The sequence below is a fragment of the Ambystoma mexicanum genome, chromosome 9 (assembly GCF_040938575.1).
Source record: "Ambystoma mexicanum isolate Mex_15411 chromosome 9, UKY_AmexF1_1, whole genome shotgun sequence".
In the NCBI taxonomy this organism is placed as follows: Eukaryota; Metazoa; Chordata; class Amphibia; order Caudata; family Ambystomatidae; genus Ambystoma; species Ambystoma mexicanum.
The window spans coordinates 185,573,872-185,598,222 of NC_090931.1; the positions used below are offsets into that span (position 1 = coordinate 185,573,872).

The 24,351-nt window shown below is 46.6% G+C and overlaps 1 protein-coding gene across 4 annotated transcripts in view; it reads right to left on the reverse strand.

Moving 5' to 3' along the window:
- The window catches only part of UBE4A (ubiquitination factor E4A), a 915,337-nt gene that overhangs the window by 131,395 nt on the left and 759,591 nt on the right, over positions 1–24,351 (reverse strand). For all 4 annotated transcript variants that reach the window (XM_069614443.1, XM_069614440.1, XM_069614441.1 and 1 more), the window contains 2 exons: positions 13,803–13,983; positions 12,587–12,734 (listed from right to left, as the gene is read on the reverse strand). In XM_069614443.1, coding sequence (XP_069470544.1) covers positions 12,587–12,734; positions 13,803–13,983 — 329 coding nt within the window. The remainder of the gene's footprint in view (positions 1–12,586; positions 12,735–13,802; positions 13,984–24,351) is intronic.

Genomic DNA, 24,351 nt, shown 5'->3' on the forward strand with positions numbered 1-24,351 from the left:
CAAATCGATCTTAGGTGTCTTAGTTGTTGTTAGTACTGCCATTTTGGTCCTCGTCGAGGGCCTGGGCTGCCAGAGTGCACCTACTTCTGCTGGCATACTCGGATCAAAGGCTCACGGGCCACCGTCTCCGGTCGCCAATGGCTCTCGTGATGTCAGTATTGATTGTTTTTGATAATTGTAGGTGGACACCCAGCACCCAAGCAGCTAACAGCCAACAGCAAAAAGTAAGTCGCGCCCTTCACTGGCGCGGGCTTAACCGCTATACAGATCTAAAAAACAGTCTGGAAGTTAATACTTGACTTTTGAGTTGCATGGAGCCCCTCTTGAAAGTATATGGTACTTACCTTTAATAGCTGCTGCTCTTCTAAACTTTTTAACATTGGGTTGTGCCTTCCCTGGAACTGCTTAGAGCATTTCTAAAATAGTCACAGGGTCAATTACTTACGTTGAAATACACTGTATATTTCTTAAAGCGTAATCGGGTTTTGCCTTCCCTGATTTGCTTTGTGCATTCTAAAATAGTTATTCTGTGTTCATATTTGTCATTGAGTAGTTTAAGGCCCCTGCAGAAAGTATATGAGTTGTTTTACCAGCTCTGAACTGATTTCTAAAAAGTAATGTTGCAAGGTGTATACTTGTAACAGGTTTGGCTTATTATGTGATTTCTATAACAGTGTCACTGCACGAATGACCGGGTCTACTACCCTTGAAATACTGATTGTATTCTAAAAGTACATCTAACCTGGTCTTATTCCCCAATAATTGTATATTACTATCCTGAATGTACAACCTTAGGTTTGGCTCACCTCGACTTGCTTCTTGCTTCTCTAAATAAGATTATACTGTGGTTTGCATACCATAGGTATTCAGTTGGTGTTCTATGATTGCGTTTATATGATGTTCTAGTACTTACCCAAAAATGATCTTGGTCTACTTGTATTTAAATAAACCCTTTATTTTTACAATACATAGTGTTTCTTTGGACTACATGTATGCTACAATGTCTTTGTACCAAGCTACAACCCTCTCTCCCTACTAAGATAAGCCTTGCTGCTCTGTCCATGTTACCCCATTCTCAGGTGGTACAGGCCTTATACTAAGAGTGGAGCAGATGCATTGCCTCAGATGTATGGTTTTATGAAGCCCTTAGTTGGACTTTAGAAAAACTGTCTTAACACCCAGGAAGGCTATGCAGCAGCCGAAAACAAAGAATTGGAACAATGGGAAGGATATGAGACCTAGCCACGATGGCCAGACCTGGGCCCAAAATTGTAGCAGCAACGGCTCTGTGACAAATCTTCTCCAGCAGGCAAATAAGCAACCTACCAAAATCCCACCACCTAGATATACCAAACAATCATGGGCTGGTCTAGGCACAGTGGCACTCAAAGGTTTTGGCAGCTAGCCAATAAGGCCTGCATAGACCAACTTCACTCAATATCACTGTGTGCCTATGGGAATTGAACTATCTTTGGAATCCTCAACCAGTTATAAATGGACGCTATTCACACATAGGGGCTTCTGTGGGCTCTGGAGAGCGCACAAAAAAGGTAAAAATGGCTGCTCATCATGGTGAAACACACAAGAAAGAAACAAACACTTAAAAACCCCTTGGTAGCCTTCGGGGAGCAAGTGGCTATCAATGAATTAAAAAGCCTACACCCCTGTTGAAACAAACATAAGGTATAATGCACTACCTGCCTATGACTTTAACCCACTTTCAAGCCCTTTGTCTGGACCAGAGCATCCTGTGACGAGCTTAAGAGGGTTAATATGCTCTCTGGCTGCTGCTTCTTCTTCTGTTGAGTTTAGCTCTACGTGGGGGCAGCTTGCAGTGGTCGTCCAAAGTGAGTTTCTTACCGAGTCATCTCTAGGGGCTCTGCTTACAGATCCTGCAACAGGAACCTGCACCATGACCAAAACAAAAACAGGATCCCAAACAGCCATCTGCACCCACACATTTTGGGCTCTGACTTCCATCAGCATGGGCCACATACTTTCAATCCATCACTGGTCTCATTCTCTTAAGTCTTGTGGCATCGCTTGAATCCTTCTCAATCCTGCACCACTCCACTCGCTGCAACAGGGCTGGCTTAATCTCTGCGCCCTTCCTTTCTCTGAGGTTCTTGTCATTGAACACTCATTTGGAACTCATTGGGTTAGTCCTCCATCTGCAGCAGGCTGAAGTTGGTCTCTTTTGCAGCTCCCCTGGAACTGTGGTTATATTTAAAGGTTTTCATTATAAGCAGGAGCTTCCTATTGACTTTGTCCCATTCATTTCTACGGACAATCTTTCTTAACGTCTAAAACGGTCTAAAAAGTACAACAACATATTACATACCGGTAATATTGTGTTAGATAGTTTAGGATTTTGAGACACTTTAAAAATATAACACCAGCATATTAAAAAATAGCGAAGTACTGCAAACGTGGACATTTCTTTATGCCTTACTGTAAATAATGGGTATATTTTCAGTATATACTGTGAGGCAGAGGCATTGCTGGGGGGGTGAGGGGATATAGCCCCCAGTCTTTTGGTTTTAGCCCCGGACAGAAGCTCAGGGACTGCAACAAAAAGGCTTTAGCTAGCCCCGAATCCCGCCAGTCCCGACATTAACTTAGCCCCTGATCTTTTACAGACCTAGCAACACCCCTGCTGTGAGGACATTCTTGTGTGCTTGTGTCCACAAATTGTACTTTTTGACCACCCAACTTCTGGGCTAATGCATAACTTGGTAGAAACCTCCAGCAGAACATTTCAGGTTGTTTTTCTAAGACTGCATGAGAGGACACTTAAAAAATGAAAAGCCTCCCTAAACAACCTTTTAAAATGCCTCTTTGCCACTCGGTTGGCAAATGAAAAATAACTCTGAATTGTGACAGCAACCCAACAACAAGAGGCAAGTCCGGCATAAATCTAACTTGATGTTTTATCTGGTCAAATCTAAGGTGAAGAGAGTATAGCATCCATGGTCTTCTAAAGAGGGTTCATTTGCCTTTCCAAACTCCAACAGCAAAACCCGGTCGATTTGGTGGCATATTGAGCCCTTGCAGAATGCTTTGCTGTCTTTAGAATTTTAAGGTTATTCTGAGACGGAACAAGACCACAGTACATCAGTTCATTAGGGGCCAGGCCTCTAAGGACAGTTGAGAGGGGAAGAATCAGACCGGCTACCCCATACCCCGACTGAGAAAGCATGTGATTGTGTCCTGGTATATTACCGGTGGAAGCCACAATAACTCCAGATGGTAAGAAGACCAAAATATGCAGTGCCAAATGGGAGGAACAATTCATAATGTGTTCGGAAATATTGTTTAGCTGCTTTTCCTCCATTGACATCAATGGGTCACCCAGCTTTTTGCAATTGTTTTGGACCGGTACTGACTTTTGGAAGCCAGAGAAACATTTTTACTTCACTGGCCTTGCTAAGAATATTTGATTTTGGGTTACTGATCAGTTCCTATGGCTATCAGTGCATAATAACTACGTTCTCCTTAGGAACATGTTCTGTTCATTTTTCTGTGCACACATCAACTTCTGTGATGTGCAGTAGGGACGCTTTGTGTCCCTGTAACTTTGTTGTTTGTAACTTTTTGGTTACAAACATGTGTCCACGATGAGCTGGTGGCAGCAAATAATTTTCTACTATTTTCTTCTTAATGGTCTCGTGAACTTTTGCATTTTGCTGCCTAATGCCATTTAGGGTACCATACACCAGTGGCCCTACTTGGCCTTTTTCCTGCCAGTGGCCCTACTTGGCCTTTTTCCTGCCCTCCCAAGGCTGGATTTTCGATATATGCTAAGCCCTTTTCCTGTGGAAAGCTCCAGCTTTCGTGGGCAAAGGGGCAGTGTCTATGCAGCCAGGACTGTCTGGTCCCAGTCCACATCCATGCCAAACTGTCAGTTGCTTGGGAGATTTGTTGGCCAGAGGCTGTCCAGGATTTGACAGCCCCTTCCAGCCCCTGAATGTTGCAGATCCTCACCATTGGTGGGCTTGGGGACAACCTCATCTCGAATCTGTATGAAAGCGGGACTCCTGCAGCGATTCCTTAAATTCTCATTGGAGCCAAGACCCCTGCAAAGAGGAGCATCCTGCAGAAGACCATAACTCATCGTTGGAAGCCAGCAAGCAGCACTTTCTTTGATCATCCTGGAGAAGCCCTGCTCCACTGCTGCTCTCTTAAATGCCTCCATTGGTCCTTTGACCCCTAGACCGGTGGAAACAACCAGTCTTGACCCCTGCTTGAGGATCCTGCCCTTGGAAGCCTTCAGAAGCATCCCGGAACCATCATGTGGGCTTACTGGCTTCAAATTGGGCTACCTCGCTGCAGCCTTGAGACTCCACAGACCCTCTACTTACAAAACAAGAAGCATTCCCCTGCAGTTACAGCTCTCAAAAACAAAGGGTGCCTGGTTGAGCAGCCTGAGTAATGGCTGCCTAGCTTTGTAGCTCCGTGTTCAGACATCAGACATCACAAATCCGACATCATCTGCGGTTAGACTCATTATCCTGCATCTGTAGCTGTTACCCTGTGTGGCGGACGTCTCGTGCTACATTAGTTCCCAATCCCGAAGGAAATCGGAGCTCAACAGCCCCACAATGACTCTCCTGCCTGCGTGTGTGGCCTGGCTGGAGGCCATTCCGGACTAGGCCATGTGGAACCTCTAGGCCGTGTGGAACCTCAGCGCGCCCACTAGGGTGCCACCATCCGTCTGCACCCTCCACCTGCAGCGATCAGGCACCGGCTGGGGCGGCGGACACTTGTTCAACCTTTGCGCTGCCCTGTGTGAGGCCCGAACTCGTCACGAGCGTGTGGTGTGTCTGGCAGGCCATGTTCATCCACGGCCCCTGAGCTGCACGGCAGCCCGGCAGTGCGCACACATTGCCCCAGTGCACTGTCATACAGGGCTTGCCGCCGCGGCCCAGGGCTGCAACTGTGCAACGGTGCCCCTCCCAGCGGGACCCCAACGCTCTCCCTCAACCAACAGGAGCTGGATCTGCATCAGTACAGGTGAGGAGCTGGGGAGGGTTACCTGCTGAGCTCTGCAGAGCCCTTGACACTGGACTGGCACAATACCCCAACTCGCTCTTCAGCTGCCACCCGGTCACCCACGTGTGTGGCCTGCGCCGTAGGTCTCGCCCCCCCATACCTGCAGACCTGATCACTGCCATCCATCGGGGAGTCCAACCGCATCAGGCCACCTACCCTCCCTCACTACCACCATTGACTTTTGAAGCGTGGTCCGTGCCCCAGGTGGTGCCCCCTATGACCTGCATGCTCCTGAGTCCCGCTAGCACCATGGTGCAAACTACACTATCAATACACACATAATCATCGGCATTACTCTTCGCAATTAAACTGGCTTAGTTTCACCTGCCGCAATTGCATGAACCACCGCTTGGCAGTAGCGGTCGGCCCTCGCACCCATATTGCTACTAACCTTGTCTGCAGAGGCAAGACTTCTTGGCCCCCATCATCGCTCACCTGAACCTTGCTGCGGGGTGGTCAGTCTGCTGTACCTAAGCTCATACCTGACCACGGAGTGCCTAGTCTTCACAGCTAGATCACCCTGCTCTGCTGGGTCACCACCTCAAGGTCTCATCGCCCCCTGCCGCAACAACCGGGTGCGAACTAACCGATCTGGTCCGCAGAGGCCGACCCCACCTCCTAACTATCACTGATTCAACATTCTTCCATCTCCAGCCACCCAGCCATGTCCAACAGATCCCGTGGCACTAATAAAATGGGAACTATGGATAAATTCACAAAAGCAACACTTAGGACGGAGTCCGGTCAGTCATCCTCGACCCAAGATGGATTCATGCCCGAGAACACCAACCACCGACCTTACTGCAATGATGGAATCCATGGCAAAAAACTTCGCCTCTTTCCATGAAAAATTGGACGACAAACGCCAATGTCGCATCGCTCAAATCTCGACTGGACAAGGATCACTGAAGCAGAAACAAGAATTGGAGCCACTGAAGATGGGCTGCATACCCTTTAGGACACTGTTGCTTCCCTTACACGTGACATGAAGACCGTAAAAACAAAATGTGATGATTTAGAATCCAGATCACGCAGGAATAACATTCGGATTATCGGGGTCCCGGAGAATGCGCTCAAGGGCCGTATGGAGCTGGCGGTCGAAAATCTACCACAACCTAAACCTGGAGATTTTCCGAGACCTATCATCACTAGGATTCTCAATTACAGGGACAGAGACCTCATCCTCCGCCTGTCATGTCCGAAGGGTGAACTCCGCCTTGGATCCCAGGTCATTAGGATCTTCCCCGATTTTTCTGTGGGAGTGCAGCAAGAGAGGCGTCAGTTCCTTGGCGTGACAAAACTGCTCAGAGATTGAAACATCCCGTATGCAATACGGTTCCCGGCTCGACTCAAATTCACTTTTAGGGAAAAGGTATACTTTTTTACCGTCCCGGATGAAGCGGTGAAGTTTATAGAGGCGCAAATACCTTGCCATAAGCTGGCTGAAGACCTCATGGACAATGACTGAGTCTTAATTTAGCTGGCCTCCTATTGTCTCCATTATGTACGTTGCTATACACCCATCATTGGGCCGGTAATAGTATTGATCACGTCGCCTTTCCACTGCAAATGTGGGAATTCTGATTGAATGCAGAGCGCCCGCTCTCCGTGTTGCACCTTGTCACTCATTGAGGAATATTTAATTTTGACTTTGCGATACAGCTTGATGCTTTCGCCTAGGTACCAACCACCACCTTACATGTTATTCAATATAATTGTACCGCGTTCACCGTTACTCATACTTTACTGTTGCACACTTACACTAAAATACATTGGTGGGTGGAAATTGTGCTGTGGTAACAGTCAATCCTCGTATCAGTAATGGTACTCCTTGCTCCTAAATAATTTTCTGCACGGCAACAGCGACCCCCACTGCGGTTGCAATGACTATTCTTTAGTTACTGGCCCCATTTGGGCCTTTGGAATCGCTGGACCAAGTTGGGGTGGGTCTGCCGGAGTTCAGTTTTTTTTTTTGGGGGATTGGGTGGCGAGGGGGGCGGGTGGGTACATCTGGGGAGGTAATATTGAAAATGGCAGAGGTGTTGCGGTGGGCCGCATCATGGAGGAGTTTCGTAGTGTTAATTACCATAGTAGGAGATACACACTGGTTCGCACTTCTTGGGATGTACCCTGAACTTTTGCCGTGCTCACTAAGGTAATGTCCTGGAACGTCCAGGGGTTGAGCAATTGCACCAAGGATCGTAAGATTGTGGCTTATGCCCAAAGGCATGGCGTTAAACTGTTAGTGCTGCAGGAGATGCATGCTCGGACCCACCTGGCTACCACTATTGCACCTTCCAGGGGGCCCAACAGATTCTATACTACCTCTTCCACACAAGCTAGGGGTGTACCGACTTTGGTCCATACATCTCTTAAGTTCATCCTCCACAAAAGCTACGTGGACCCTGAAGGTAGATATGTTATATTACATTGCACATTAATAAACAGGGAATACCTACTGGTGAACACTTATGCCCCCAATGTGGATTCCCCTGATTTGACAATGTGGCTGCAATCCTGATGAGCTACGTGGATGTCCAGATCATTTGGGTGGGTGACATGAACCTCATATTTAACACTGATTTAGACAGAACTGGGAGGGCACCCAGGACGCTATCGCGAGCAGCACGCAATCTGCACACACTGTTGAACTCAGGATCTGCGACGTGTGGAGGGTTCTCCACCCCTGACTCCGCGAGTACACGTATTATTCAACCATGCATGTTAGTTCATCTAGAATAGATCTCTTTTTGGTTGCCGAGGAGTTCATTGGGAATATTAATGAAGTTCAGATCCTCGCTCGCAATCAGATCGTGCTCCAATAACCTTGTCGGTGGAACTCGGATCGTCTGCGTCCACTTGTAGCGCTTGGCACTTTAAGTCTGCCGCCCTCTTGGACATAGTATTCAAGGCTGACATACTTGCAGACATAGTCACATTCTTTGAATGTAACACCTTTCAGGCCACTACAGCCGGAACTCGCTGGGATGCCTTCAAAATATAAATTAGGTGGATGTCTATTTCAAGGGAATCAGGAGTGTTGAAGACCATCAGAAACCGCCTCACTCGCTCCGAATCCACGCTTCATGAACTGGAACTAGGCTGCACTACTGCTGCCGACCCTGCCAAACTGGGCCAAATCAACGAAGAACTGGAGGTATTCAAGACGCACGCAGAAAGGGATGTCCGCTATTTTAGTTGCCCGCAAGCTGCACGCAGATATGGGGAGGGTGATGGACCCGGGAGAACGCTGGCTAGGCTGATGAGGGGAATGGGCCACACCCAGATTGTATCTATCAAGGACACGCTGGGTATTTCTCAGTGGTCTGACCAACAAATCTTTACCGACTTCTATACTAATCTCTATTCACAGCCCCCTGAACACTGAGCAACACATGAGAGATCTCCTGGGCCAGATCCCCACCACATAATTCTCTGACGCTACAACGGACCAGCTAGACTCTCCCATCCTGTTAGAAGAAATAGTCAAGGCGATCTCGGACCTCCATAGGGGTAGGGCACGCGACCCTGATGGGCTTACTCCCGAGTTTTATCAGGAACACATTGCCATTCTCTCCCCCAAGAGAGGTGTGGGATGAATCACTCCGTCTGGCGGTCCTCCCTCCCTCCCTACGCGAGGCCCTCATCACAGTGCTACTTAAGGCTGGCAAGCAGAGTGATGAGTGTGGATCGTATAGGCCCCTCTCTCATATGAATCTAGACACCAAGATCTTTGACAAAGTTATAGCTAATCGCTTCCTCCCGATTATGACCCATTTGGTGCATGAAGACCAAGGGGGGGTTTGTGCCTGTGAGATCCACTTCCCACAATATCCGGCGGCTTTTTGATGTCATGGCAAGAATTCACCAAGACTCGAATGCCACTGCTGTCACTCTGGATGCCCAGAAGGCATTCAACATGGTCTCGTGGAAATATATGTGGTTGGTCCTGGAGACTATGGGTATCGGCCCCAACATGATTGGATATAGCAAACTGCTATACACTGGCCCAGTGGCCAGGGTCCGGATCAACTCTAACTTCCACCATGTTCACGTTCTTTAGGGGTACCCGCCAGGGCTGTCCATTCTCCCCGATTCTCTTTGCATTAGTAATAGAACCCATGGCGGATCATGTCAGGACACAACATGCTCACAGAGGGATACGATTGACAGGCAACCCCGAAATAATATTATATGCCGACGATGTGCTATTATACATCAGAGACCCCGCAATCAACCTTGACCCCATTCTTCGCGACATCACACGCATTGGTACCTGCTCAGGGTTCACAATTAACTACTCCAAGTCAGAAATCTTCCCCCTGACTAGCAATACCCCACAACCTGTTTCAGAGTATCCACTCCGCTGGTCCCCTGAGGGTTTCAGATACTTAGGTGCCCAGGTGTCCCTGACCAAACACATCCTGCTGACGGACAACTATACAGCCATTGCACAGCTTTCTGAATTTGAATGGCTCCCTTCCTTTGTCCTTAGCCGGGAAACTCTCTCTCATCAAAATGATTCTGGTCCCTAAACTGTTGTATGTTTTTAGTAACATACCGATCTGGCCAGGTAGACAGTACTTCACGTCCCTACACAAAGCATGTGCGCAGTTCTTATGGTACTCGGGTGCGGTTCGTAAAAAATTGTCAGACATGGTACTTCCATATGAGAAGGGGGGTTCACTGCGCCAGATCTGCTGTTATATTGGACGGCGGCTCAAGCCCAATACGCCACGTACTGGTATCCAGGTCCTTTAATCCGCCTACCTGTCAAATTGGAGACGCTAGCTGCAGATAAGACTAATATTATGACCTTGATATTTCATCGGGAATACTCCCCCGACTCCCCACTCGATCCAGTGGCGGCTACTCTATTCGCTTGGAACCGCCTCCTAAGCGGGACAGCTGACCCGTGCCCCTACTATAAATGGCTCCCTTTTTGGGGGTTCCCGGCACTGAAGCAGAATTATGATGCTGCTCTGGCCCGCCACTGGGGTGCTTTAGGCTACAATGATATTGCTGATTTCTTTCCCAACGGGAAGTTCATTGATCCACAGTCATGGAAACAGGGCCACTCGGGATCTGCACTTGCGATGTTACAATATTACAGGCTTCACGCCGCCTTCCGTGCCAGGTGGCCCACATTCCCGAACGAACCGTCTGATACTCCTGAAGTCGCCTACATAGCTAACTCAAGTGGTACTCGTGGTGTTGTCTCCTCTCTTTGCAAGCTGTCGTTGGCTAGCATACCTGACCAGCCCTCTAGGGCACGCACCGAGTGGGCAGACGAACTGGGCATGGAATTATCAGATAAATTGTGGAAGAAAATGTGCTCACACACAAATAAAGTCTCCCTTAATTACCGCCACCGAGCAATGCAATTTAAACTGCTTAATAGACTGTACTATACCCCCCACAGAATCTCTAGGTTTACCAATACTGATACTAATACTGATACACAAGCATGCTCCCATTGTGGAGAGAAGGGTGCAGATCATCTACATATGTTCTGGGCATGTCGCAAGTTGAACAACTTCTGGGAAGGGATTCTGAAGGTCCTAACTGAAATCACAGGTGAAGTGGTTGACCCCGGACCATTGGGAGTCCTGTTCGGGGTATGGGGAACTGAGGGCACTAGGCGAGACTCTACATTTCTGAACATAAGCTGTATGATAGCCAAGAAATGTGTGCTTCAGTGCTGTAAAAGCCGCCCCCCCCCGCCCCAACCTTTCAGAAGTGGCTTGGTACACTCGCCTGGTCCCGGACCTGCGAAGAGGAATACTTGACCATGCTCCCTGTACACACTCGCCCCAAGAATGTGTGGTCTTCCTTTCATAGTTAACTCAATAATATATCTGAAAATGCAGAGAATGGTAGCTCGCCTCTGGTTTCACAGGATTGCTCTTAAATGTTATAATGCTTTATTAACCATTGTTTCTCCTATCGATGTAGTACCTATATATTACCTGTATAATGCACGAGTAGTGTATTGAATGTACATTGTTCTCCAACATGTGTGATCACTGTAAACCTCTGCCTATAAATAAAAGTTTTTTAAAAAAACAAACAAAGGGAGCCTAGTATGAGCAGTTTCTTTGTTTCTGCCACAAGGGTCGACTTCCGGAATGTCTTCAGAGTGGCTATCGCTGATCACGACCTGCATTGTATCTTGGGAAATCCTCTGAAGTAGTCACCGGAGAAGGGATGCTTTCTTCAGTCCAGTAGATGTGTCCAGCAATGATCCAACAGAACCGTAAACTAGACAGACCCAAAAACCCAATGTCGAAAGTGACCGCTGCACACAAGCCCAATTGTCCCCCTCGACAGAACTAAGGTGTGAGAAAAGGGGGACTGGAGATTTCAGGAACGACTACAGTGGTCCCTTAGTGAATCGAAGTACAAGGGGTGAGGAAGCAGAACTATTCTGCCCCTCCCCGTCTCTAAAGGGCTTGACGGCATGAAGTCCTTACCCTACCGCTTCCTTGCCCGACTGTGAAAGGTGGCATTCTGGTCAAGTATTCTCCCATGGGCATCTCTTCAGGTGGTTGGATTGGGAGGGGGCCTCCTAAAAATGTTTCTTTAATAGTTATCCAACTTTAGGACACTTACAAACTGTCTGTTGGCGTTGTCAACTTATGTTTAGACTGTTAAAAAGGTTTGCAGCCTTCGAAAGAGAACTACATTGGTATCTGTGACTCTAGGGCACTAGCCCCATCTTTTCTAGTTAGGAAGGACATTTTACAGTGAATTGCCTTATTTGATAATGCTTTTATGGTGTTTTTAACTTCTTTATTTTGAACATATTTCTCAAACTAATGGTTACTTATCTGGTTCTTTTCATTCACTTGCTTTGCTAATCTAAAGTAGTCTAAACTGCGTTAACTGTATTCTAAAAGTGAAGTGTTGGTGATCTTAGCAGAGCACACCAAAGATATTGTGTATCGAACAGTAGTGAATGTATTCGTGTGTTACTTAACTGTGGTCTTTCATGGCTAAGAGTTTGTCGAAGGCTCACTAAACAAGTAATTTTATACATTCTGTCGAACTTGTATTATTAAGAATGCTCTGTGTGGGCTTAACTGAATTCGTCTCCACTCTCACACTTCCAGTGTCTAAGCATTGCTGCTTAGTCACACTGCCAAGATAAAGTTTGGCTAGATATTAGTGTCTGTTCGCCAGAACAGGTTGGCCACTCAGAATCTGTCCACAGGGTTGATTCTCAAAATCCATTTAGGAAAAATAAGGTTGGTGCAATTGAGCATGCTACTGCTAGTTGCTCTTGCCATGTCCAGATGGAGGACTGCTGGCATTTGGGGGCGGAATCATGTTTGAGAAATGTATTGTGGGTAGGGGCGTAACTAGACACGTGCGCCGGACCACTATATTTTATAATCTAACCCTGCCCTGCATCATGCACTCATCCTGTTCCCCACTCGGAATGACACCATACAATTATGGAGCGGGGGATGGATGTAGGAATGGCTTTGTGCCCCTTCAATCACATGCACAAGTGTGATTCCCCATCACTCACCTTAATCACCTCCGCCAGGTCACTGAAACCCACAATCATGCTCCCGGGCTTGTTGATTTTCTTTAGGACCCGCAACGTCTGTGCAAAGAGCATGGGTGAGTATGATCGACCATCTTTAGGCACAGTGGCACAGAAATTCTGCTCATTGCTGAAAGGGTAGTAGAGAAGAACAAAAGAGTGCATCAGGCAAAGGAACAGAAAACAGTTCACGAGTGAAAGCATGCAAGAATAATGAAAACTGCAGAACGCCTGTCTGACACTGGTGGTGGCCTCGCTGCGCTTTGGTCTGCAAGATAAAATGGAGGTGGGGTTCATTAGTTGGAAAGGCAGACATGAAAGCTGTGGCATTGATGGATGCTGGTCGGAAGTTCACAGTACTAGGTCAAGCCTGCTTTCTATGCGTTTGGCGGAAGACACTTTGGAGAATATTATAAATAGGGAAGATGCCAAGATTTGATAGATTTCAGTGTTTTGGGCCTGGTTAGCCGCTGATGTGGGAGAAAGCATCAGGGCCAAAGAGGAGAGCTTAGCCGTGGCTTTGTTAGTGTTGATGTGCTAACAGCTAGGCCTGCGGTGGCCTTCTGTGGGGGGTTTGTGTGTGTGTGTGTGTGTGTGTGTGTGTAATGTAAGGTGGTAGGAGATCTTAGAGGGGAGTCAGTCGCGGGAAGGCAGGAGTAGGCCTGACAATGCAAAACACCTGCAACCTTGCACTCCTACCCCAGGCCATTTCAAATGCATACATTGTACCCTATGAGGAACAAAACAAGCACCTGAGAGTTGGCAGATAAGGTAAAAGGGTGGCATTGCAACAGAGACATTACCATAACGCCCTTCTTAGGCTTAAAGGGTGGCAAGAACTTAAGGTTCAGTGGAAGGGAAGAGTGGCAACAACTACTGGATTTAAGCAGGCATCATAGACAGTTCAACCAGCTGATGAAACAAGACACAATGGCACAGCAGCCCAATTCTTTACCTACAGACTGTCACAATCCCTTAACCCCTTAACCCTGATTCAGGCCCATGTTCAGGTAACAGAACTCTGCTTCCAACCTTCGGTGGTGGTATGTTCTAAACAGACACCATTGCCCCTTGTATGAGACGCATTTAATAGATCAACATCACAATGCCTTGACTAAGGTTCACATTTACTAGTTATGCAGAACTAGCCCCCACCCCAGATTCAGATATACCCTGCAGGTACACTACAGTCACTTACCCCAAGTTCAGGTAGATGGTACAAATGTCAGACACCAGCTGCTGAGGTTTAAAGTCAAATTCGCTAAAATCCTTCACCTTCAGAGCTCCCATCTTTGGCCCAACTAAGTGCTGCAGAAAGTAGTTCAGCATGGATATGATTCGTTCAGCGAGAAATGGGTGTGCAAACAGGGAACGGATCTCTGGGGGAGAAACCACAGGCTTAGCAGATATCTCCTCTTAATGTTAATGAAGAGAAAGAACAAGGAAAAATAGACTTCAGTAAACACACCTATCTAAGTCACCATAGCAAAGGAGGATTCTCCTCAGCCCCATAAGCATGTCAAGCAAAGACTGGCCCTCATTTAGGTTGTAGAGCCTTTCCTTTAGATGCCGGACTTACCCAGACAATAAGCAAATGTCCAAACATTGTAAAAATATATTCTTTATAAAGATGAAATTCAGAGATGAAAAGGTGCAGTGGTTAACGGCTAAGTAACCTAAGGTGCGAGTTCAGAACAGCAGCTTTCAGAGAAGTCACGCAATTGTTCAAGGCTGTTTCGAATTGTTTCAATTCTTCAGTCAAAAAACAAGTCTTAGTGAAACCCAATGTTACTCAACGGTGTGACCCCAACAAGAGAAAACTGAGTTTATTATAAAGTTTCTAAAGTCAGCACAAGCAGCGGGTCAGAAGCAGCTTGCACTCCCTAAGGCTCTTGTGGTTATGGGAGCTGTCAAACATTTCATGGCAAGCATAACTCATGGTTTAACTAAGAAGGTGCAGGGTATGCAGTGTGAGACAGGCATGGTATCAAGAGAGACAGACTCAAAAGATGTTAGTTTCAAATCCTTTTTTACTAAGATTCCTGGGTTGGTGTAATGTCTAACTGGCCCATCTCTTAACTGATGTTTCTAAAGGCCGTCAATGTCCGATAGTCCAAACTAAAGGTCCGGTTGTGTCTAAACCTATGCTTTCCCTCACTCTCTAGGAAGTCCTTAAAAAGGAAAAACAGTGGTTCAACAAAAATAGGAAATTAAGGTGGGTTTCAGGTGCTCTTCTCAACAGGTGTAGCTTGGTCAATGCCACAAAAATGAGTTCAATCAAAAAGGGCTGTTCGTAAGACCTTCTCCAGAGAGCCCTTGCAATATTCTGAAATACTTTGTGTCTTTGGTTCCTTGGGGCTCCCTTACCAAGCTTCACCTTGTTCAAAGTCCAAGCACCACAAAAAAAATATAACAGTTCCTCTTGAAGCTTCTCAGGATTCCCTTGGCCAAGCTTCAATCCCTTCAACAGTGCAAGACAATAAGTCTCCATATTGGTTAGGCCTCTCACAGTTCCTTTCCCCAAGCTCAAGCCCATTTTCAGTTTCCAACACAAATTCAGTTTGGTCAGGATGTGCTTTTCTTTTCTTTCAATATCACAAAAAATAACAAGTATTACACTTTGTTAGGCCTCTCTGGGTTCCCTTACCCAAGCTTAGCCCCCTCTTGGTTTTACACACAAGTTCATCTTGTCAGGATGTACCTTTCTTTTATATAGTTCTTTCAAGGGGTAGCATCAGAGACTTTCGGCAGGTTCCTTGCTCCTCCTAAGCCCGACCACTCCGAGCTTTAACCCCTCTCTATTGTTTCTGGCTTTTCCTTCTCTTAACCTTTTTCCTTCAGGGGCTTTCTGCACCCCTTCTTATTCCCCTCTGTTTTCTCGACTTCCTTCTCGTGCCCACTGGCACCTTCTTCCCTTCTCCTGTACGCGTGCCCCTTCTTGCGCACCAGGCACTTTCTACAGCTTTTCTGTGCCCCCTTGAACTCTCTTTATCTTCCAGTACCCACTAGCACGGTTTCCAACTTTCCTGTGCCACACTTGCACACTTTCTACTCTGCCGAGTCGCTTGTACCCTTCTCTTTCGTTTCGGGTCACACGCGCCCTCTTTTATTATAGTTCTTTCACTTCGCACCCCTTGCACGCTCTGCTGCTCTTGCTTTCTCTTGATCTTGTCACTCTTCCTTCAATCTATATTGCTTTACTAGTTTCCTTTCATTTCCCCTTTTCTGTTGTGTGCCGCTTTTATGCATTCCTTTGGCCCACTCCTTCATTCAGCCGCATGCTCCAGATTCTCTCTCTCTCTCTCTCTCGCTCTTACTTTCACAGGACTCACACGGGCAGCAGCGTGGTGACAAGCAATCTTTTCTGGTTGTGCGGGCCCGAGGTCAGGGTCTAACCACCTGCACCTCAGACACCCCTGGGGTCGGCACAAGTCCCAAGGGAACTAGCAATTCTCTGACCGCCAATATCAGCCTGTAGGGTGCTTCACTCCAGCTTCCTGGAGACACGGCTCTTTAGCCACGCTACAGCCCCTCACAAACACTGGGCTAGCGTCTCGGCACGCCATTTTCTTCTGGGCCGTAGATGCTGCTGCCCTCTGCTCCATGGCTTCTCTGGTCCAGACAACGTCCCCAGCCCGCTCAACTCCTTGTGAAAAACCACACCTTTTATAGTTGAAACAGTCAAGTGGAGTCAGGTGTGAATGGTCATTAAGTGCCTTACCCTGCCTGACTATTAGTGGCATAAATTGTGTTCTTTCTATAGTAGATCTCCCTTACTTTCCCCATGTTGTTTCTATGGGTAATCTTTACTGCTCTTAGTTGCCTTCTCCTCGTCTCTGTATTTGTTGGAAATGGGGAGGGGGACATGAGAGGAGATTGAAAATACCCCATGAAGGCTGAGGGGAAAGTGGGTTGGGGTATTATTGGGAATGGGGGAATACCATGTCTCGCCCTTGGGTAGCCTCCTCCCAATCCCTCGTGACCCTCCACTCTGGTGATACATCCCTCGCTTGTCAACCCCCAGTGTCGGGATCCAAAAGCGATGGCCCTTCCCAGGCCACCTGAATGGATGATCCTCAGGGAGTAGGTGGGAGAATACGGTCAGGTTTCTCACAGCAGGCAAAGAACCATGAACTGGGGAGGAGTGAACCAAGGGCCCTGGATGTCTGAGAGACTACAGCGACAAATCTTATGGCGGGCCGTGGTGCAGCGAGTTTGGTTAACAGATGATGTAGGTCCAGTGGAAACCAGATGCAAGCAGTGCTACAGTGGTTTGAAGAAGTTTAAGAGCGAGAATCCTCGGATGCTCTGGCAGTGATGCCGCTGCTAGTTCTTCAGAGAGGTCTGATCAAGCCAAAGGATGAACCACTGTGGATCCAGCACATAAGCAGTCAGGAGCAAGGAGTCCTTGAGTTGAGTAAACTAGCTAGTTCCCATTAGGAGACGGGAGTCCTGATCTGCTTCCCTGTGGTTACTGATGAGGTCTGGATTATACTTAAATGCTGCAGCAGTTTTTCTACAACCCGCTGGTGAGGACTGTTGAACCACTAACCCTTTATTGGGTGGGGGGAGGTGGAGGGAAGAGATGATTGAGGCAACACCTGGTGCTAAAGTGGATTTTCATTTTCAACTCCAAGGGTGGATTCTGAGAGGCCAACCTATTATGGAAAACAGGAAAGACACTGAAGTCTAGCCAAATCCAGCCAAGGTAGGATAGCAGAGCAGACAGGATTAGATTCAGGAGGGGAGTGGTGGTCTAGAGCTACAATGACGCACACAGAGCACTCCAACAATTCAAGTTAGATAGGCAAGTATACACATTATTTATTAGACCTTTGAATACAATATAAGCAATGAAAACCTTAAGTATCACAATACAACCACTTCAGTATACATCCACTATGGGGGGGATTGTGGAGGAGCGGGGTGTTCTGTACAGAACCCTTACACTTTGCCTTTGAGACAGTGAAGCAGCAGTTAGCTTAATCATAAGTAATACTTGTAATAGCTGTGTAGTAAAGCGAGTGGAGTTAGAAAAACTGATTCAAAACCAGTAGACTACAGAGGTAAGTAATCAAGTACAAGAATTTTGTAAAAATACTTATGAGCAATCCTAGAATTCGATCCCTAACCCATAGTAACTTCAGGCCCAATATTAAATGGGGCCTAGTGCCCTAGAATCATCAGTTCCACAAACTATACTGTTCAGGTAGGTTTACTATTGGATTGTGCAATGCCAGTGGTTGCAGTTAAGCATTCCAGGAATCAGACAAAGTTCGGGTAAGTGTCTCACTCAGAACCACCACGCTAGAGAAGGCTCAAAGGGGGTCCTTAAACAGGCCACCACTATGTTGGTCAGGCAGGCAATGGAAATATAGGACCAGTACTTTACACCCATACAACCCTATGGATGGAGGGGGTGCAAGGTATGTTAACTTATCCTCCTTACTCGGATTTTCGCAACTACTTCAGAGGTTCTGGAATCCGCTGGGTCCACTCATCAATGCATGGTCTGGTCGAGAAAGGTCCAGAGTCGCGGGTGCCGAGGCGGTTTAGGAATCAGGATTTTGTTTTGGTTGGTTGCAGTAACTGTATTATGGTTCCAGAGACTAGCACACTGGGCACCCTTGGCAAAAAAGGAAGACTTCTTCTGTGAAACATCATGACTTCGAGACCTCCAGGGATTGAAGGTTGGATTCAGCAGGAGTCACCATAGTGACAGACAGTCTTCAGTTTGCGAACAAAGGACCAGGCCCTGCACTGCTTCTGTTGGGACTGGAAGGCTGAAAATGTAGGAGGAGAAGGGGACGTAGCAAAAGTTGCAAATTCTCTAGGTTGCACCCAGAACAGCCATGGCTGCAGCAAAAGCAAGGTAGCCCAAGGGAGGACTTGCAGTCCACCAGGTGGCCCAGGGACACTTCCAAAGGCTCAGTAGGTGCGAATTCTTGAGCAGTGATCGAGGCAGGTTGTCCTCACTGGTCCATGGGTTGTAGCACCAATGAGGGCCTTCTTGAGATAAGGACAGAGGAGCAGGGCTTCACCAAGACTTAGCTGGAGGCAATGCTGGTCAGCTGCAACGGTTGTCCTCAGGTGTTGAGCGTACTGCACTTCTTCCTATGGGTCGTAGCTCAAATGATGATCTGTCGAATGGCTGCAAGAGTCCTTTTATCCATGATTTGGACTGAAGTCACTAGCCAAACATTCTGCCAAGCAACAGATACACTGTGGTTTGGATGTGGACTAGGAACATCCAGCTACATACATAGACCGCCACTTTGACAGGGCAAGCAGAGGCTTTGCCCAAGAAAGGACTTTATACATATGGCAATTCCAGACCCATGAGGGCAGGAAGATAACTAACATACAAAATGGCCGAAGAACAGGCAAATATCTTGTGGTATGCCCATTTTAGAGTACATGGTATTATGCGGTAAAATGAAAAGCTACACTTGTAAAAATGTAAAAAACAAAGTGGAAAAATATCTTTTGCTACCAGCCCAACCTGGACACATAGGAATTGTAGTTACAAAAGAAAAAGCTATAAAGGATACCAATTAGCCTAACCACACTTCACTTTAAGGTTATTTGTGCAGCTGAAAAAATGCAAGAAATACACAATAGGGAGACGATAGTCTAGTAATGGTAGTCTTAGGGACTGATCAGTTTACCCAAAAAGCAAGGGAAGTAAAGTTGAGGGATTTACTTAACTCAAAAGAGTCAGGTCAGCAAGTAAATCCCCTGCAAAAAGAAAGGGTGTCCCATAAAATGTGAGGAAAGCAGCAAAAAAAGTATTTCCTTAAACTGAACACTGCCTTCTTTTGTTCGCTGAGCTGACGGATGCCTTTTGAGGGTTCCTAAGTCTTCATGGGAACCTCCTTGCCGAACTCTTCTTTGCAGGCTTGAGCCTTTGTTCCTTTTCCGGGTTGGTGGTAACATTGCTGACCCAGGTTTCAAGTGCCTGGCAACCGAATCCTGAAAACTGCACCCGTAGAAAAAAAGCCCTTTACTCACTGGGTTGTTTTGAGTTGCTGGAGTCTTTTTTTTGCTGAAACCTCTGTTGCAAGAACCTACCTGTGGGTCATGGGGTAGGAGGATTATTAATCGAGATGCTCCCCCTCAGGTGGCCCTCCGGTCTGGGGTAGACATTACCTGGAGGCCCATCTTTACTGCAATTCCCATTTTATTGAGCCTTCTCATGTTCCATCTTCCTCTGGGGACCTGGAACACCATCATGCGGTCTCCTTTGGTCTCCTCGCGGTTGCTTGTTTCAGAATCTGCTCTTGTCGGGCAGATACAACTTACAGCCATTAAAGCAGATGGCCCTTCAACTGCTCATTAATTCCAATGGAACTGTGAAGGTATACAAACTCTCCTGAAATTGACTCGCACTTTTGATTTTATGTTCATCAATCATAAACTAGATTTCTCTTTAGGGGTATGGCCTTTCAAAACAGTGACACATTCTGGTAACAAAGTGTATATTTTTCCTTGACATGTATCAGGAAGGTAATTGGGTCATTCATGTGGATTAATTCTTGGAACCCTTTGGCTACGGTTTATACTTGTTTGTCATACTCTTTGTGAGTATAGTGTATTCATATGTGTACTTAAGGATTCATTTTAATATAATGTTACTTATGAATAAGGATTACTGTTACAGGCCTTAGGGAGTTTGAAAAGAATGTTATGCTGGTAAAATGGTGTTTCCCCTTTTTTCATCCCATACCCTATATGCGTTATTTGCTGACCAGCAGGTCCAAGCCGTCAACATATTCTAGAGTGGAGTTTTGTCTTTAGGACACTGCGCATTATTGCGCAGGCTCATAAGGGATTTACCTGCTTGTTGGGTTTTATGGCCCCTTGGCTCACTCAGCCACTTGTTATTTTAGTTGGGTGCTCACTTATGGTACAGGGGCCTCCTCTAGACATTGAGTTAGGAGAGTCCTTATAATAGGCATTAATATACACTATTAAAAAAATACTAAGAATATTATAAAAACATTACCTAAAGTAGTTACTCAAAATTATGTGCAACTTTATTAATGTACATTGTTTTCAGGATATCAGTGTTTTGTATGATCTATAGATGTGTGTGTGGACTGACTGTACCTTTGTGCCAGCCATTCAATAAAGGAGAATGGGGGTGGTGGGGCTGGTAACTGTTAAAATGGATTTTGGGAGGCCAACAGATTATGGTGACCGGGGAGACACTCGAGTCTAGCCAACCCAATCAAGGGAGGTAGCAGAATGGTATGGCTTAGACTTAGGAGGGGTGTGAGAGTGGTCTAGGGCTACAATGAATCCACACAGAACACCACCAATAATTCTAGTTAAGACAGGCAATTTAAAATATACAGTGATTTACTAGGCCTTTAGAAATACTGACAATGGACGGGATTCTATCAGCAGCAGTCTCGAGGGAGGGACTGTGACACGACTTTCAGCAACTTCTTGGTTCACTCTGTGGTTTTAGCGCCTTTTCTGCAGCACCAACAAAAGACACGAATCGCCTGGTCAATCTTCTTTGTTCCTGCAGTGCCCATACTCTGTTGAGGGTGTCTGGGTGAGTTGGATCAGATCCCTGGAGTGTCCTTACGGGTTCAGCAAAGATTTGGACAGATTCAGCCTTTCCACGACGATGCACTTGCAATGGGCAGAAGGTCTCCTGGTATTGGGGTTCCGCAGCTCTGGAAACCTCTTAGCACCTCGGGTGAATGCTTGTTTCAAAGTTCGTCTTGGGACTGATTGTTCCCACCAACTAAAGGGAAGGAGCCGTCTTCTTTGGAGCTCCTCTGTGGCATAGAAAACGGGGTCAGGAAAGCAGTGGCCACTTCACGGTGTTGCAAAGGGGGTCTTGCAGGCATCTCTGGTTGTCTTCTTCGGCTACATCAGCTTCCAGTGATCGATTTGCTTTTCACTCCAGAAGCCTCACCTTTTATACAGTTCCAGCACACACTTCTCTGCAATCTCTCTCAGCATTTTACAGAAAGGGGCGTTTGGCTGTCCAATCAGGGCAGCCAGACCCCCTGTGTGAGCTGGACCTATTCAGGCACTCTGGTAGACAAAGGACAGGGGGCGGAAAACTCCTCCCCTACTTCCTGCATGCCTAGACAGTCTGGAGCCAAGGTGGGGATACCTACAGGTTCCTGCCAAAGGCAAAACACATACACTGACCTCCCCATCCCAGAATGGTAGAAAAAGGGCCAACAAAGAACAACCACACTAGTACTGGCGAAAAAAAGAAGGGATGCCCCAAGTTGGTACTTGGGTGCCCCTATTGTGCCTTACTGCGGCTATGGAAATAGCCGGTGGTATACAAAATACACAACAGTTGGTAGAACATGTCCACTACCACGAGCCATAACTAGGTGATGGTCTATGTGACTAAAAAGTAACAGGAGCAGATAGAAGGGGGCTACTAAGTATCCCTTTGGCACTCCACTGAAGGTGGTGTGTGCCAATCTCTCAGACTACAGAGTTTTGGGAGAGATACTAAGTCTCTCTCTGTCGTTAAGAACTGTAGTTCCTTTAGGATACAGAAAAATAATCTTAAAGGAGGACCCTATCGGTCCCCAGCAACACTGCCCATAAGGTGCTGTGTGCTGCAGAAGTAAAAACACTGATGCCTTTAAGAGCTATGAAGCAGACAGACTCCATGGTATAGGTAGAATACAAAAAATAGAGTTCCAAAAGGCAGAGCCCACAAGAATGAATGAGAGGAAAAAGGCTCCATTCATTTAGGATTAAAAGAAAAAGGACAAAAGTCGAGCAAAAAATTGCTGGGGGTCTCACTCGGAGAAGGGGTGAAGCATAAAAATTATAAATCACCCTAACACTCGTCCCCCAAGACAAGGGACAGGAGTATCTAACCCACTACTGGATGGCTCTCTTGATCTAGTCAGTCATACTTTCTGTAGAGACCATCAGCATTCTTATGTTGGGTACCTGACCTGTGCTCAATAGTAAAGTGAAAGCTTTGTAGGCTTAGGGAGCACCTGAGCAATTTTGGGTTTTCTCGTTTCATCTGCATCCGCCCCCTAAGGGTTGGTGGTCCATTTGAATCTTGAAAGTAGCTCAAAAGTAGGTATGGTCTGAATTTCTTCAGTGCCCACACAATAGAAAAACATTCAATGGTTTCCCACCTTGTTTCCCTAGCTTTTAATGTCCTACTAATAAAGCAGAGGGGCGCTCCCTGCCTTTGCCATCAAATTTGCTCAAGAATGCTTCTATCCCTGTGCTGTAAGCATCAGTTTGGACTAGGAAGGCCTGGGTGTAATATGGAGCTTTCAGAACTGGAGCTTTACAGAGGGCATCTTTAAGCCCCTGGAAGGCTTTTTCACAGTCCTCATTCCACTTGACCCTTTTAGGGTACTTGGGAGAGGATTTGGTATTCAGAGGCAAAGCTAGGGTCCCATAGTTCTCAATAAAGTTTCTGTAATAACCACAAAGTCCTAAGAAGGCTCTTACTTGTGTTTGAGTAGTTGGAGTGGCCCATCTTGTACAGCCTGTACTTTGCTGGGTAAGGGCTTGATCTCTCCTCCTCCTACCTCATGACCAAGGTAAGCCACTTTACTCCGACCACCTTGGCATTTACTTGCTTTGATGGTCAGATTGGCCTGTTGAAGGGCCTGCAACACATGTCCCAGGTGGTTAAGAGTTTCTTCCCAGGTAGGGCTGAACACTGCTATGTCATCCAAGTATGCCCTGCAGAAGTTCTCTAAACCATTCAGAACATGGTTAACCATTCTCTGGAATGTGGCAGGTGCATTCTTTAAACCAAAGGACATGAACTTAAACTGGTACAAGCCTTTGTGGGTTGAGAATGCAGTCTTCTCCCTGGACCGGTCAGTCATGGCAATCTGCCAATAACCACTGGTCAAAAGTGTTGTGAAGACGCAGGCGGAGACAGGTAAGACTTAGTATATATATATTTATTGTAAATCATAAGAAGGAAAGACCCCCAGCAACAGCAGAGGTCCCCTTCCTCACTGTAATATCTCCAACTGACACAAATAGAACGTAAACAAAGGAACAACAACTAAGATTCCATGACATCATATAGAACGCCATGTAGTGAGGATTCTACTTGCGCTTGGTACAAGCTCCCCGCTACCTGGGGAAAGCATCACAACACATCTTCCCCCTTTTTTTTTATCACATCAGCAGATTAAACTTATGTCCTACTTCAGCATCTCACACATGATGACTCATCACTGTGGCGATTCTATCTTTATTCCACACTTGCCCTCCAGCCACACGCACAGCCCCTTTCATGACTGCTACCACCCTGACGGGATCAGAGTAAAGGGAATCTCCTTTTCTCTTAACAACCGCCTTCTTTATCCTGACCCAGTCACCACATTCCACATGCAGTTCCTTCCTTCCTCTCCTCTTATTTTCACGCATGACCCATTCAGTCTTCTTCACCAAAGCATTCCTCACTTCCTCAATAACCACATCCGTCTCTCTACTCCTACCAAGCCATGGCGGACACACCAAGGAATACGGCTTTCGTCCCCTCAAATTCAAAAGGACATGGACCAGTTGTAGAATGTGGCGCCATCCGCAAAGCCCATATCCTGTTTTGTATAGTAGCTAGTTTATCGAAACCACACTCTTCCCCCATGCGGATGCTCTCCATCACACACCTATTCATCCTCTCAACTACTCCATTGGTCTCTGGATGATATAAAGCAGCCTTTCTGTGACCAACTCCACACTTTCTTAAATAGTTTGAAAAACATCCA